Raw genomic sequence first — 14,079 nt, forward strand, 5'->3', positions numbered from 1 at the left:
AGACGGGATTCACTGTGTTAGGCAGGATGCTCTCGATCTCCTGACTTCATGATCCGCCCGCCTTGGCCTTCCAAAGTGCTGGGATTACAGGCGTGAGCCACCACGCCCAGCCACAAGCCTATGTTGTTGAAGGGTCAAACTGCATCCACAGAGTTGTATAACCAACACCACCATCTGATTCCAGAATATTTTAATCATCCTCCCAAAAAATCTCTTGGCTTTATCAATGACTCCATGCTCTCGTCTCCCCTCAGACCCTGGCAAACGCTAATCTACGTTCTGTCTCTATGTATTTACCAATTCTGGACATTGCATATAAATGAAATCATATGTGGCTATGATGGTTAATTTTATATGTCAACTTGACTAGGCTATAATACCCAGTTATTTAATCAAACATTAAGCGTTACTGTGAAGGTATTTTGTAGATATAATATCTACAATCAGTTGACTTTAGGGTAAAGAAAATTACCCTCCATAATGTGGATGGGTCTCATCCAATCATGATAATGAAGGCATAAGAGCAAAACCCGAGGCTTCTAAGAAGAGGAATTCTATCTCAAACTACAGCATGAACTCCTGCCTGATTTTCTAGCCTGTTGGCCTGCCCTAGAAATTTCAGACTTGTCAGGCCTCCATAATCAATTCTCTAAAATAAATCTTACTGGCTCCATGGAGAACACTGACAGATACAGTAGCCTTTTGTATCTGGCTTCTTTCACTAAGCATGTTTTCAAGGTTCATGTTGTAGCATGTATGAATATTTCCTTCCTTTTTGTGGCTGAATAATATTCCATTGTAGAGATATACCATGCATTATTTTTATATTCATCAGCTGAATATTTGAACTGTCTCTACTTTTTGGCTATTATGAATAATGCTGCTGTGAACATTTGTGTACAAGTTTTTATGTGGATGCACATCTTCCTTTCTCTTAGGTATATGACCACAGATCTTTTTTTCATTGAGCAGGCAAGACCTTTCAAAAGGGGGTTGCAACAGACCCTGGTATCAAAAGATGTGTTGTAATGAAATATTTTAAAAAACAGTTCCCCACAGGCGTGGCCCAGTGGAGAATTATTTTTAAAAAGACAGAAAAAAAAAAAAAAAAGCTTCAGGCTGGATTACATTACATTCTATTTAATAACCCAGAAGAACTATTTGGCACTTCCCCTCGCATCACATGGTCATATTTAGCCTAGCAGCAGCACATCAAGATGGACCCATCAATTCTGAATCTGATTCAAGGCACCAGGCTGCTTCATTGTTTGAGCTTCATGGAAAGCAGCTGGACAAGAGTTTCTTTTATCCTAAGCATATCCATTTTATTACACTGCAAGCCACCTCCGTCATTCTGCTACACCCCAATGAATGATCCACCACAGTGAAATTTGTCATTTAAATACAACATCAGAGATTTTGCCAAGATTTGTAATTCTGAAGCCAAGAGCTTTAGAAAATTTTAAGGCACTTTAAGACATATCTGTTCCTTGCATTTAAACTGTATCTTCTAGGCCAGATTAAGAAAATAAGGAGACATCAGTCTAGAAACATGTGTACACCAAATACTGTATGTTATGTTGGAATCAATAGTCAATCCCTGGCCAGCGCGATGGCTCATGCCTGTAATCTCAGCACTTTGGGAGGCCGAGGCGGGTGGGTCACCTGAGGTCAGGAGTTCAACACCAGCCTGACCAACATGGAGAAACCCCATCTCTACTAAAAATACAAAACTAGCCAGGTGGGATGGCGCATTGCCTGTAATCCCAGCTACTCGGGAGGCTGAGGCAGGAGAATTGCTTGAACCTGGGAGGCGGAGGTTGTGGTGAGCCGAGATTGCGCCACTGCACTCCAGCCTGGGCGACAGAGCGAGACTCCATCTCGAGAACAAACAAAAAAAAGTCAATCCCTCCATGAAAGCTGTTCTTTACCCAGGAGATAACATATTGTTTCAATTGTAGAAAATATAAATTTCTTGATGGCTTTACATAAGAGATTTATAACTGGTTAGAATTAGGAGTTAGGAATATTCAAAGAATGCTACATCCTTAACTTTAATAATTACCACACAGTTTTAAAAAATTTTCTCAGAACATCAGAGTCAGAGAAAGAAAGTAGGCCTGGAAAACCAATAGTTCCATTATAACTGCTTAGCTGGATGGCTAAGAGGATAAAAATTAATAACCTGCACCAAAAGATGCTACTCATAATTGCTATGGAGTTAAATGTAAACGTTACTGTTATTGTGTTTATAAAAACATACCTGATTATAAAATGTAATAATATCAGATAGGTGTCTCATGGAGTCTCTAGTCCAACCTCTATGTTAGAAATGGCCCAGGACACCTGTGTATTTACTGGCAATCACACAGTTTATAGCAGAGTCTGAATTAGAATCCAGATCACCTAACTCAGCCCCAAAAGTGTTCTCACTACAACACACCTCACCTCTTTTGTTTTTTTTTTAAGAAATACATAGGGTCTTGCTTGATCTGTCACCCAGGCGGCTGGAGTGCAGTGGCATGACCTTGGCTCACTGTGGCCTCAAACTCCTGGGCTCCAGTGACTCTCCCACCTCAGGTTCCCGAGTAGCTGGGACGACAGGCACACACCACCACAACTGGCTATTAATAATTTTTGTACTTTTTGTAGAGATAGAGGGGTCTCACTTTGTTGCCCATGCTGGTCACTTCTAATTTAACTCCAACACTTTTTTTTTTTGAGATGGAGTCTCACTCTGTTGCCCAGGCTAGAGTGCAGTGGCGTGGTCTCGGCTCACTGCAACTTCCACATCCCGGGTTCAAGCAATTCTCCTGCCTCAGCCTCTCGAGTAGCTGGGATTACAGGCACCTGCCACCACACCCAGGTAATGTTATCTATTTTCAGTAGAGATGGGTTTCACCAAGTTGGCCAGGCTGGTCTCGAACGCCTGACCTCATGATCCGCCCACCTCGGCCTCTCAAAGTGCTGGGATTACAGGCGTGAGCCACAACGCCTGACTCTACCACTTTCATCTCTAGTTTCTAATTTAACTCTAAAACTTGGATCCCTAGTTCTAACTTCCTTTCCCTAATTTCCACCTGCCTCTTGGATAATTCCAGTACTTCAGAAAGGTCTACAACTGTACCTCCATCTTATCCTCCCTCACCTTCAGAGTCTACTTCTGTTAACCATGCTGGCACTCTCCTAAACAAGCTGTAAACATCCTTCTGCCTGTCAGTTTCCAAATGATTTTGGTTTGGCCTTTACATTTCTCTCCCATCAGACTCTACTGTATACTAAGAATGTCATTAAAAAAAAAAAATAGAGTTACTGCCTAAGGCTGGAGTTGGGGATAGGGAATTGGATGGGTTCAAGCTATGTAGGTAACAACCTTCCTCACTATACCATCCTCAGTACACGTCCCTCATTCAACACAAGCTCATAATTAACAGCAAGAATTCTGGAGCTAATCTGCCTGGATTAGATTCTCTGCTCTACCATATCTAGCTTTATCACTTGTTAGCTGTGTGACCATGGGCAAGTTACAGGCCTCAGTTTCCTCATCAGTAAAATACTCTTCATTATATGGTTATTATGGTGATTAAATTAATTAATATATAAAGTGCTTAGAACAGTGCCTGGCACAGAGTAAGCACTATAAAGGTTAATTGTTACTTAGAAAGAGATTATCTTGGTAGTGATGGGGAAGGGAAATAACAGAAAATCTATGGGAATAAGGTGAACAGTAGTTTCTAAAAGACCCTCTCCCTAAAACACCAGTTGAGAGGTACTGCTCTAGGTTAGAAATCCAACACTGCCCCAGACATGAGACAAGTAATCTTCAAATCTGTGAAAGAAAATGGAGAGTCTTTTTGGGGATTCTAAAGGTTGTTCAGCCCTGAGGAGGTTGACTTTGGAGACAGAGTCTTGGAGCATGACCTCTTAATTAATGACCTTTTGTTTTAAATTAACTTCCTCATGTTCTTGTACCAGGCACACACCACATGGCCGAGATAAAAGACCCCTGGCCAGGTGCGGTGGCTCATGTCTATAATCCCAGCACTTTGGGAGGCCGAGGCAGGTGGATCACCTGAGGTCAGGAATTCGAGACCAGCCTGGCCAGCATGATGAAACCCCATCTCTACTAAAAATACAAAAAAAAAAAAAAAGCTCCCCTATCCCACAGGGGTAAGCCCAGTGGAGAATCATGTTTAAAAATAAAAACAGTCACAGGCGTGGTGGTACATGCCTGTAATCCCAGCAACCTGGAAGGCTGAGGCAAGAGAATGGGTTGAATCTGGGTAGCAGAGGTTGCAGTGAGCCAAGATCACACTATTGCACTCTAGCCTGGGCTACAGAGCAAGATTTCATCTCCAAAAACAACAACAACAAAAAACCCTTCACCAGGCGTGGTGGCTCATGTCTGTAATTCCAGCACTTTGGGAGGCCAAGGCAGATGGATCACTTGAGGTCAGGAGTTCGAGACCAGACTGGCCAACATGGTGAAACCCCATCTCTACTAAAAAATACAAAAATTAGCTGGGCATAATGGTGCATGTCTGTGGTCCCAGCTATTCGGGAGGCTGAGGCAGGAGAACTGATTGAACCAAGGAGGCAGAGGTTGTAGTGAGCTGAAATGGCGCCACTGGACTCCAGTCTGGGCGACAGAGCAAGACTGTCTCCGGGAAAAAAAAAAAAAAAAAAATTCTTGACTGAGATAAGAGATCCCTTGACTATTACATCCTTAATGTGGAATGTTAAATACACCCTTTCCAAAGAAGAAACACTGCCTACTACCGAATTGCTGCAACTATGCATTAACCTTGAATAGAAAATACTGAAATCCTGTTAAGCTTCCCTAGTCCTTGCCTATATAAAAGATTCTCAAATCTCTCCATTTTGGAGCACTTCATTTGGCTATTATGAATAATGCTGCTGTGAACATTTGTGTACAAGTTTTTATGTGGATGTATGTTTTCCTTTCTCTTGGGCATATGATCATAGATCTTTTTAACATTGAGCTGGCAAGACCTTTCAAAAGGGGGTTGCAATCAAACCTTAGTATAAAAGATGTGGTACTGGAATGTTTTAAAAGACAGCTCCCCTATCCCATAGGGGTAAGGCCAGTGGAGAATCATGTATAAAAAGAAAAACAGTCACAGGCTGGGTTACATTATATTCTATTTAGTAAGGCAGAAGAACTATCCGGCACATAAGAGAATGCATACATCCTGAAATACACACATTTTGAAATTTTCTGCTGTAGGATTATCTGTCTGCTTTGTGGAGTCTGCGTCTTCCCAGGTAGCCATCCTCAAACTGCACTCAAATAAGCTCAATATCATATTGCCAGGACCTCGTTATTAAGGTGAACGGATCCAAGGGTGGGGAGCAATCCAGTTACAATCCATTATAGATCAAACGTTACCTGCAGAAAAAAGTCATCTACAGAAACTTTTTGTTGGCCCACAGTGTTTTTTAAAAGAAAATGTAACTACTATGCAAATTGTAGGCTTCTTTTAAATACATGGAGCTTGGCACCTATCATTTTTTATCCAGACTACTTCAAGAATTTACATTATCTACCTGGCCCCTGAAGACATCTGAATTTGCTGTCCTAGTTAATGTCCTGGGCTCTTACTTTCACTACCTATGGTTCTTATCCTTAAGGGGCTATAGGCAGACCCCCAAATTCTGGTATACCTGGTACCACATGAAGGTTTACCCTTTACCTTTTGGTTTATGGCGGCGGAGGGTGGGGCGGGGTGAGGGGGAGGTCACACCAGAGCTTCAGTAGCTTTTCTGGTTATTTTTCACAGTCTCACTGGGAGAAAGACCATATATGTTGTCTTATGCTTTACAAGCCATCAATTATAGCTATGTGATGGCTGGGTGCCGTGGCTCGCGCCTGTAATTCCAGCACTTTGGGAGGCCAAGGCAGGCAGATCACTTGAGGGCAGGAGTTTGAGACCAGCCTGGTCAACATGGCAAAACCCCATCTCTTAACTAAAAATACAAAAGTTAGCTGGGCACGGTGGCGCACAGCTGCAGTCCTAGCTACTCAGGAGGCTGAGGCAGGAGAATCGCCTGACCCCGGGTGGCAGAGGTTGCAGTGAGCCCAGGTCGCATCACTGCATTCCAGCCTGGGCGAGAGTGAGACTTTGTCTCAAAAAAAAAAATTACAGCTACGTGAGGCCTGTAAGAATCCACATTCTAAGCTCTAGTATTCTACCAAAACAAGTTAAACTACTTTGTTTTTCCTACTGGAACCCAAGGAGGAAAATCAAGTGGAAGTTTACCAAAAATACCTTTTCTCCTTTATATATAAACAGAGCCAGTGATGACAACTTGTTTCATCACCTGAATCAGCAGTTATTATGTATTCAGTTTTCCACCGGGAAATGATAGTGTGCCTAATATTTCTGGGCCTGATGCAATTCTACCTTTAACATAAAAAAGTATTTCTGTTAAAAAGAAACAAAAAAATGATGATTAGGGAAATACTCATAGCTTCTCAAGACAGATATAATAGGTACCTTTAAAAAATAAAGCTCTGGCTGGGCGCAGTGTCTCACACCTGTAATCCTGGCACTTTAGGACGTCGAAGCAGGTGGATCACGAGCTCAGGAGATTGAGACCATCCTGACCAACATGGTGAAAACCCGTCTCTACTAAAAATACAAAAATTAGCTGGGTGTGGTGGCATGTGCCTGTAATCCCAACTACTCGGGAGGCCGAGGCAGGAGAATCACTTGCACCGGAAGGCGGAGGTTGCAGTGAGCAGAGACCGCGCCACCGCACTCCAGTCTGGTGACAGAACAAGACACCATCTCAAAACAATAACAACAACAAAAAGCTCTGCAAAGAGTCTGAAGGGCTGAAGTGGCTGTACAGGTGTTTGAATTTTAGTCTAATAATTGCTAGTCACTGGATTTCCTTAGCATAGTAAAGGTCTGACCTAAGAACTCTGAAGACTTAAATTCTGAGCATTAGCTCTGATAGGTTCCAAATGAAGGTGGGAGGAGGAGTTGGCCAACAGGGAAAAATTGAACCAATCAATAGAGAGAGATGCAGCCTAGCTATTACTGCAAAGCCTCTGTGGTTCTCAGATCAATTAATCCAGTAAGTTCATATCAGCAGGGTGTTTATAGGGCAGGGAGGGGTACAGTTGTCTTCTTTTCTTTTCTTTTCTTTAATTTGATACAGAGTTTTGCTCTGTCACTCCGGCTAGAGTGCAGGGGCATGATCTCCACTCACTGCAATCTCTGTCTTACTGCAACCTCTGCCTCTCAGGGTCAAGCCATTCTCCTGCCTCAGCCTCCTGAGTAGCTGAGATTACAGGTGTGTGCCACCATGCCTGGCTAATTTTTGTGTTTTTAGTAGAGACGGGGTTTCACCACGTTGGCCTGGCTGGTCTCAAACTCCTGACCTCAGGTGATCTGCCCACCTTGGCCTCCCAAAGTGCTGGGATTACAGGTGTGAGCCACAGCGCCTGGCCAGAAATAAAGCTGTTAAATGATATGATAGTCCCCAACTCTCTGTTTCTTTGTTTTTATAATTGCGAAATATCATAGACATAGTGTACAGTGTAAGAGATTATTACAAAGCAAGTATCCTTGAAAGCCACCATCCAAGTCAAGAAACATTTCAAGACAGGCCTGGCTCAGTGGTTCACACCTATACTCCCAGTAGTTTGGGAGGCTGAGGTGGGCTGATCACTTGAGGCCGAGAGTTTGATACCAGCCCTGTCTCTACTAAAAATACAAAAAAAAAAAAAAAAATCAACTGGGCGTGGCGGCACACCCCTGTATTCCCAGCTACTCAGGAGGCTGAGGCAGGAGAATGACTTGAACCTGGGAGGCGGAGGTTGCAGTGAGCCAAGATTTCACCACTGCACTCCAGCCTGGGCAACAGAGACTCCATCTCAAGAAAAAAAAAAAAAGAAAAGAAAAGAAAAGAAAAAGCTTTATTTCTTTTAAAATAGATAACAAAAAAAAAGAAAAAAGCACTTTATTTCTTTTAAAATAGAGAGCAAAAAAAGAAAAAAGCTTTATTTATGTTAAAATAGATGGAATAAATATGTGAAAATGTTAATATGCTAAATGTGGGGTTTGGGTATATAAGAAATGCGTTAACGTTCCTTATGTTTGAAAGTATCCAAATTAAGCTGATAAAGAGAAAGTAAATGGAATAGTTAGATTAATCAAGTTACTGCAAATCAAGTAAAGCATGAAATTTGGCTGGGTGTGGTGGCTCACACCTGTAATTTCAGCACTTTGGGAGGCCAAATTGGGTGAATGACTTGAGGTCAGGAGTTTAAGACTAGCCTTGCCAACATGGTGAACCCCTGTCTCTACCAAAAATACAAAAGTTAGCTTGATGTGGTGGCGAGCGCCTGTAGTCCCAGCTACTCAGGAGGTTGAGGCAGGAGAATTGCTTGAACCCAGCAGGTGCAGGCTGCAGTGAGCCGAACCCATGCCACCGTACTCCAGCCTCCAGCCTGGGCAACAGAGTGAGACTCCATCTTAAAAAAAAAAAAAAGAAAAGAAATTTAACTACAGTCTTATGGGTCTATTCCTCAAATAGTTTCTTTTGTGACTTTAATTCCATGTAAAAAGATAAGAATTATAATGCTGGTAACTAAATCAAACTTCTAGGCTTACTAGCTTTGGCGGGCAGCGGTCAGAGAATGCATGATTCATAAAATATATGGCTATATTATCAATTTTTTTTCTGACGGAGTTTTGCTCTTGTTGCCCAGGCTGGAGTGCAATGGCACAATCTCAGCTCACTGCAATCTCCGCCTCCTGGTTCAAGCGATTCTCCTGTCCCTGTGCCTCAGCTGGGATTAAAGGCACACACCACCATGCCTGGCTAATTTTTGTATTTTTAGTAGAGACAGGGTTTCAGATTTGTCAGGCTGGACTTGAACTCCTGACTTCAGGTGATCCTCCTGCCTAGGCCTCCCAAAGTGCTGGGATTACAGGTGTAAGTCATTGTACCCGGCCATCTATTAAATTTTAAATTACTTTTTCCGCCTTTTTGATTCCTGTTATTCCAATCATAGATAATGCATATATTATGAAATATACACATATTTTGAAATTTTCTGCTTTAGGGTTATCTGTCTGCTTTTCTCCCAGCAGCTACTGGCTTTCAAAATAAGAAATGACTTAGTTCTGATTCTTCCATAGAACACTTCTGGGCATCAAAGCTAGTCTTTGACCTCTACTGAAATTCAGTAAGATCCAGAATGAAATATAGACCAAATTATGCAAAGATGAATGGTTACTAGACCCAATATTGATTCATCTGGAAAATTTACAGATGCTTCTAGAAAGTAAATCTGTTGATCTGGGTTTCAAAGGTTTGATTCTATACCTTCAACATGCAAAGCTTATGACGCACGGCTTAGAGGAATGGTTATTCCTCTAAGTTCTTGGGAACTTAGAGTTCTTGGGATAGGGGATGGCTGTGTGTGTGTATACACATACTTATAAACATAAATACAGACCTTTTTCAGATCAATATTTTCAAAGGGATAAAAGAATGAACTAGCCTCAGAAGACAAAAAAAAAGGCAGAACAGAAAAAAATGAATATTGCAATATACTAATATCTAGGAAATGCACAGCACTTCGTGGGAGCTCATTTCTAGCTGAATTGACTTTGAGAGTCGTTTCAGTTCTACACCTCACTGCTCAAACCGCAGGCATCACCATGCAACTTATCGGTTTACAGCTGTGCTGTGGGTACCATCTGAAAATCTGGAAATGATTAGCTTATGCAAAACAGCCACAACCCCCAGAAACCAGGCGCTCTCCACCACTTTACCATTTAAGTCTTACACCACTCTTGCGACTGTAAGCGAATTGACAAACATCTACTGAGCAAATGGGACCTAGATTTTAAACAAAGACTGAAATCTGGAAGGCTACAAGTAAAAAGAAGCTGAAACTAGCTCGCTTATTCTGTTGGCCAAGAATTTCGTGGAATCTGCTAAACTTCTCTTCCCAAAAATGATACTCATCTCCTGGGAGGTGATAATTTAATCACCTCGATGGCTGAGTGGGTGGGGCCGCGTCAGAGAATTCTTTCAAGAAATCACTAACCGTTTGACTTGAAGATCGATGAGAAACCAGCCAAAAGGCTATCAGGCCAAGGACCCCAACCCCCGTAACTCCCTTACATACATACTTCCTTCCCAGTCTCTGGGCTGAAGTTTATGCTGAAGCCAAAAACTACCAGCGCTAGAATCCACTGCGTGCCAGGCACAGCTCACTCACCGCTTTCACGCAGTTCTAACTAAAACACCCAAACCGCAAAGTCCCTGTTGCAGGGGTAAATAAGCCGGCGAAACCCATTCACAGGAAGGTTCCCGCACCTCGTCCCAAGTCCTTTTCCCCCAAGTTCCCAAGAGTATAAATCCAAGAAAAGAAAATAAGGCGTCCAGGTCTTTCCTCTCCCGGAGCCGATAGGCGGCTGCCTAGAAGTTCCATCGGCCACATACATTCCGAACTTGGAAGATTAGGGTCCCCCTACACGACGCCCCAGTTGCTACTTACCGGCACATTGTTGACACCTTGTCCCTTGGAAGCTATCAGGAGAATTTCTCTGAAGTCCATGTTGGGCCGAGGCGGGAGAAACTGGGGCAGGCACTCGGAAAGGACTGACAGCGCACCTAACCGAGGAGCCCAGCTACAGCCAAGTGCACTGCCTCGGCAGCCCCACTGCCACCCCGCCTCCGCGGGACCACTTCCGGCGCCTTCCTATGCCGTCTGCCCGCCCCCTTCCCTCCACGGCCTATATTCTTTCAGGGCCGCCACAGCGCTCGCGAGTCCCTGCGCAACTTCCGCTTTTAGGCCGAGACACGTACAAACGTGATACGTGGCTGCTGGCGTCGGCCCGAGGGGCAGGGATTAGGCATTTTAGCGACCAAGCGGGTGTGGCTAAGCGGAGAGCGGCTTCCCAGGTGGCTCGGGCGCGCGGCCTTGTCATCTTGTTGCTCCTGGTGAGCGCTGGGTAGGGAAAGTGAGGGGGTGGTAGGGAAAGCCTGGGTTCTCTGGTTGTCACGGGTAGGCGCTCAGATCCAAACGGCGGCGCCACAACAGCTGAACAGACGGATCTCGAGCCAGAGTTTGGGCTACCTGTGTCTAGGCGCTCGCGAAACTGCGCAGGCGCACACGGCAGCGCCCAGTGTTGTCTTGGATGCACATTACTCATCAAATCCGGCCACTTGGAAGTGCGCTCACCTCCTCAGATGCACGCGTGCGGGGGATGGGGGCATATGCTTACTGCTTTTGCCCCGTTTAGAAAATAAGTTTTGGCCGGGCGCGGTGACTCAAGCCTGTAATCCCAGCACTTTGGGAGGCCGAGACGGGCGGATCACGAGGTCAGGAGATCGAGACCATCCTGGCTAACACGGTGAAACCCCGTCTCTACTAAAAATACAAAAAAAAAAAAAACTAGCCGGGCGTGGTGACGGCGCCTGTAGTCCCAGCTACTCGGGAGGCTGAAGCAGGAGAATGGCGGGAACCCGGGAGGCGGAGCTTGCAGTGAGCTGAGATCCGACCACTGCACTCCAGCCTGGGCTACAGAGCGAGACTCTGTCTCCAAAAAAAAAAAAAAAAAAAGTTTTACGTGGGGTAGCCAACCTGTGTTTTTGCGCAGTCAGTGAATTAAGGAATTTCTCACATACCCAGCCTCGACATACTTTGGTGTACTGATGAACATATGCTTCATATTCATTGGGATCCTAGTCCTGACTTCCTTTTGAGAGTCATCTTGGATCTGTAAGGTCATTTCGTCTTAGCAAAAACATTGAAAATAATTAGGCAAACCTGGCTCTGCAGGTGTGAACCGGCCAGGGGATTGATAGCAGACAGGTACTCGGAATCTTTTCGGTGGGATGGAAATGCCTCCAAACTGGATTTTGGGGATGGTCGCACTATACATATACTAAAAATCGTACACTTAAGACGGGTGAATGATACAGTATGTAAATATGTCAAGCTGTTAAAACATGCTAGGCAAAGCTGCTGGGTCTTATTTACCCTTTGATGCTTTAATGCTGTGAACGTAATTCAAAATCAAAGCTGTTGAAACTTTTAAGTTATTTTGCGCCTTAAAGGAATGTCATTATGGAACCTGAGCCACATAACAGGCAGCTGCCTGTGTTCCTCTGATTATAGATTAGCCTTTCTCTCCTACATCGTTTTGTGAAAACACAGGGAGAAGGCAGCCATCTACAAACCAAAGAGAGAGACCTTAAGGTAACAACACAATTCTAGCCTCCAGAATTGTGAGACAATAAATTTCTGTTGTTTAGGCCACCTAGTCTGTGGTACTTTGTTATTGGCAGCCCTAGCAAACGAATACACTGGCGTATGGTGAGTGTTTTCAATTAATGTCAACTATCATTTCTCAAGGAAACTCTTCCTCAGCTATCTCAGGGCCCCTTTTATAAATTCTTACAACCCCCCAGTATTTCCCTTCATGGAATATTTTAGTTTGTAATGACAGTTTTTTCACTGTTGGCTGTATCTGTGGTAGATAGAGCTATGAGAATGGTCACAAGCCTATTTTACCCATCACTATTTCTATCACCAGCACAGTTCCCTGCTAATGCACATAAAAGCTGCAACAAAGATTTTTTGACCAAATTAATGAATCAGTAAGTGGAAAGCTCCCAAGATTCAATATTCTAATACTTAGTATACATTGAGCCCTAACTATATCCTTAGTGCTTGACATGGATTATCTGATTTAATCATGAGTGTCTATAAGGCATTTCTTGTTACTGTTTTATAGATGAAAAGCTGAAGCTTGAAGATATGAAATTAGACTAGTACTGTATCATTAGTCAATGGGAGAGCCAAGACTAGAACCCTTAGATTACCCACACTAGACTCTATATTTCAGTTAGCCCATTTGAACTGGTACAAGTCTATGTACCTGGAGTTATAATGTAAAAGGGCTTGGATTAGGTAACTAATACCTAGTTAGTCAAAATCAAGAACAACTGCTGGAGGTGGGAATGAGGTAAGGAATGAGAGGAGCAATTTTCCTGTATCCTTGTAAAACATTCTATTATTGAGTTCAGGAAATACTTCCTGGGAAACTACTACTGTGTGCCCAACCTTATGGATGATACAAAGAAAGACCCATATCCTGCCTGCCTGATCAGAACTTTTAATTCTTGTGTGAACACAAGTAATTATGTAAAACAGAAAGTGCTAACTGTATTAGGGCTACAAAGTGTGGGGAATAGCATTGCCATATTTAGCAAATAAAAATGTGGACATCCAGTTAGGACCTTGCTCTGTCACTCAAGCTGGAGTGTGGTGGTGCGATCACGGCTCACTGCAACCTTAACCTGGGCTCATCCTCCCACCTCAGCCTCCCAAGTAGCTGGGACTACAGGTGTATGTGACCATGCCTGGTTCAATTTTATATTTTTTGTAGAGACGAGATTTCACCGTGTTGCCCAGTCTGGTCTTGAACTGCTGAGCTCAAGTAATCTGCCTGCCTGAGATTCCCAAATTGCTGGGATTATAGGCATAAGCCACCATGCCTGGCCCATCCAGTTAAATTGGAAAGACATACACCAAAAATCATTTGTTGTTTATCTGAAATTCAACTTTAGGTGTCTTGTATTTATCTGGCAACTCTAGAAGTGTTAAAATTCCAGCTACAGCATTACATTTAGAGAGTGTGAAAAGCGTATTAAAGGGTTGAAATAACAAGTAGTGGGTGTATTTAGGAGAATGCTAGGAAATAAAGGTCAGAAAAGTAAGTGAAGGTCGGGCAAGGTGGCTGACACCTGTAATCCCAACACTTTGGGGGCCGAGGCAGGCAGATCGCCTGAGGTCAGGAGTTTGAGACCAGCCTGGCCAACATGGCAAAACCCTGTCTATACAAAAATTAGCTGGGCATGGTGGTGGGCTCCTGTAGTCCCAGCTACTTGGGAGGTTGAGGCAGCAGAATCATTTGAACCTGGGAGATGGAGATTGCAGTGAGCTGAGATCACACCACTGCACTCCAGCCTGGGTGACAGAGTGAGACTCCGGGCCATGAGGAAGGACAGGTGAGTGTGATA

General features: G+C 43.6%; 1 protein-coding gene across 1 annotated transcript in view; it reads right to left on the reverse strand.

Moving 5' to 3' along the window:
• SPTY2D1 (SPT2, Suppressor of Ty, domain containing 1 (S. cerevisiae)) overlaps window positions 1–10,842 on the reverse strand; it is a 27,299-nt gene extending 16,457 nt beyond the window's left edge. The window contains exon 1 of the mRNA XM_011937470.1: window positions 10,547–10,842. Within this exon, the coding sequence (XP_011792860.1) occupies window positions 10,547–10,606 (60 nt within the window). The 5' untranslated portion in view covers window positions 10,607–10,842. The remainder of the gene's footprint in view (window positions 1–10,546) is intronic.
• Between the last annotated feature and the right edge of the window lie 3,237 nt (window positions 10,843–14,079).

The sequence above is a fragment of the Colobus angolensis genome, unplaced genomic scaffold (genome assembly GCF_000951035.1).
Source record: "Colobus angolensis palliatus isolate OR3802 unplaced genomic scaffold, Cang.pa_1.0 Scaffold164, whole genome shotgun sequence".
NCBI classification, from domain to species: Eukaryota; Metazoa; Chordata; class Mammalia; order Primates; family Cercopithecidae; genus Colobus; species Colobus angolensis.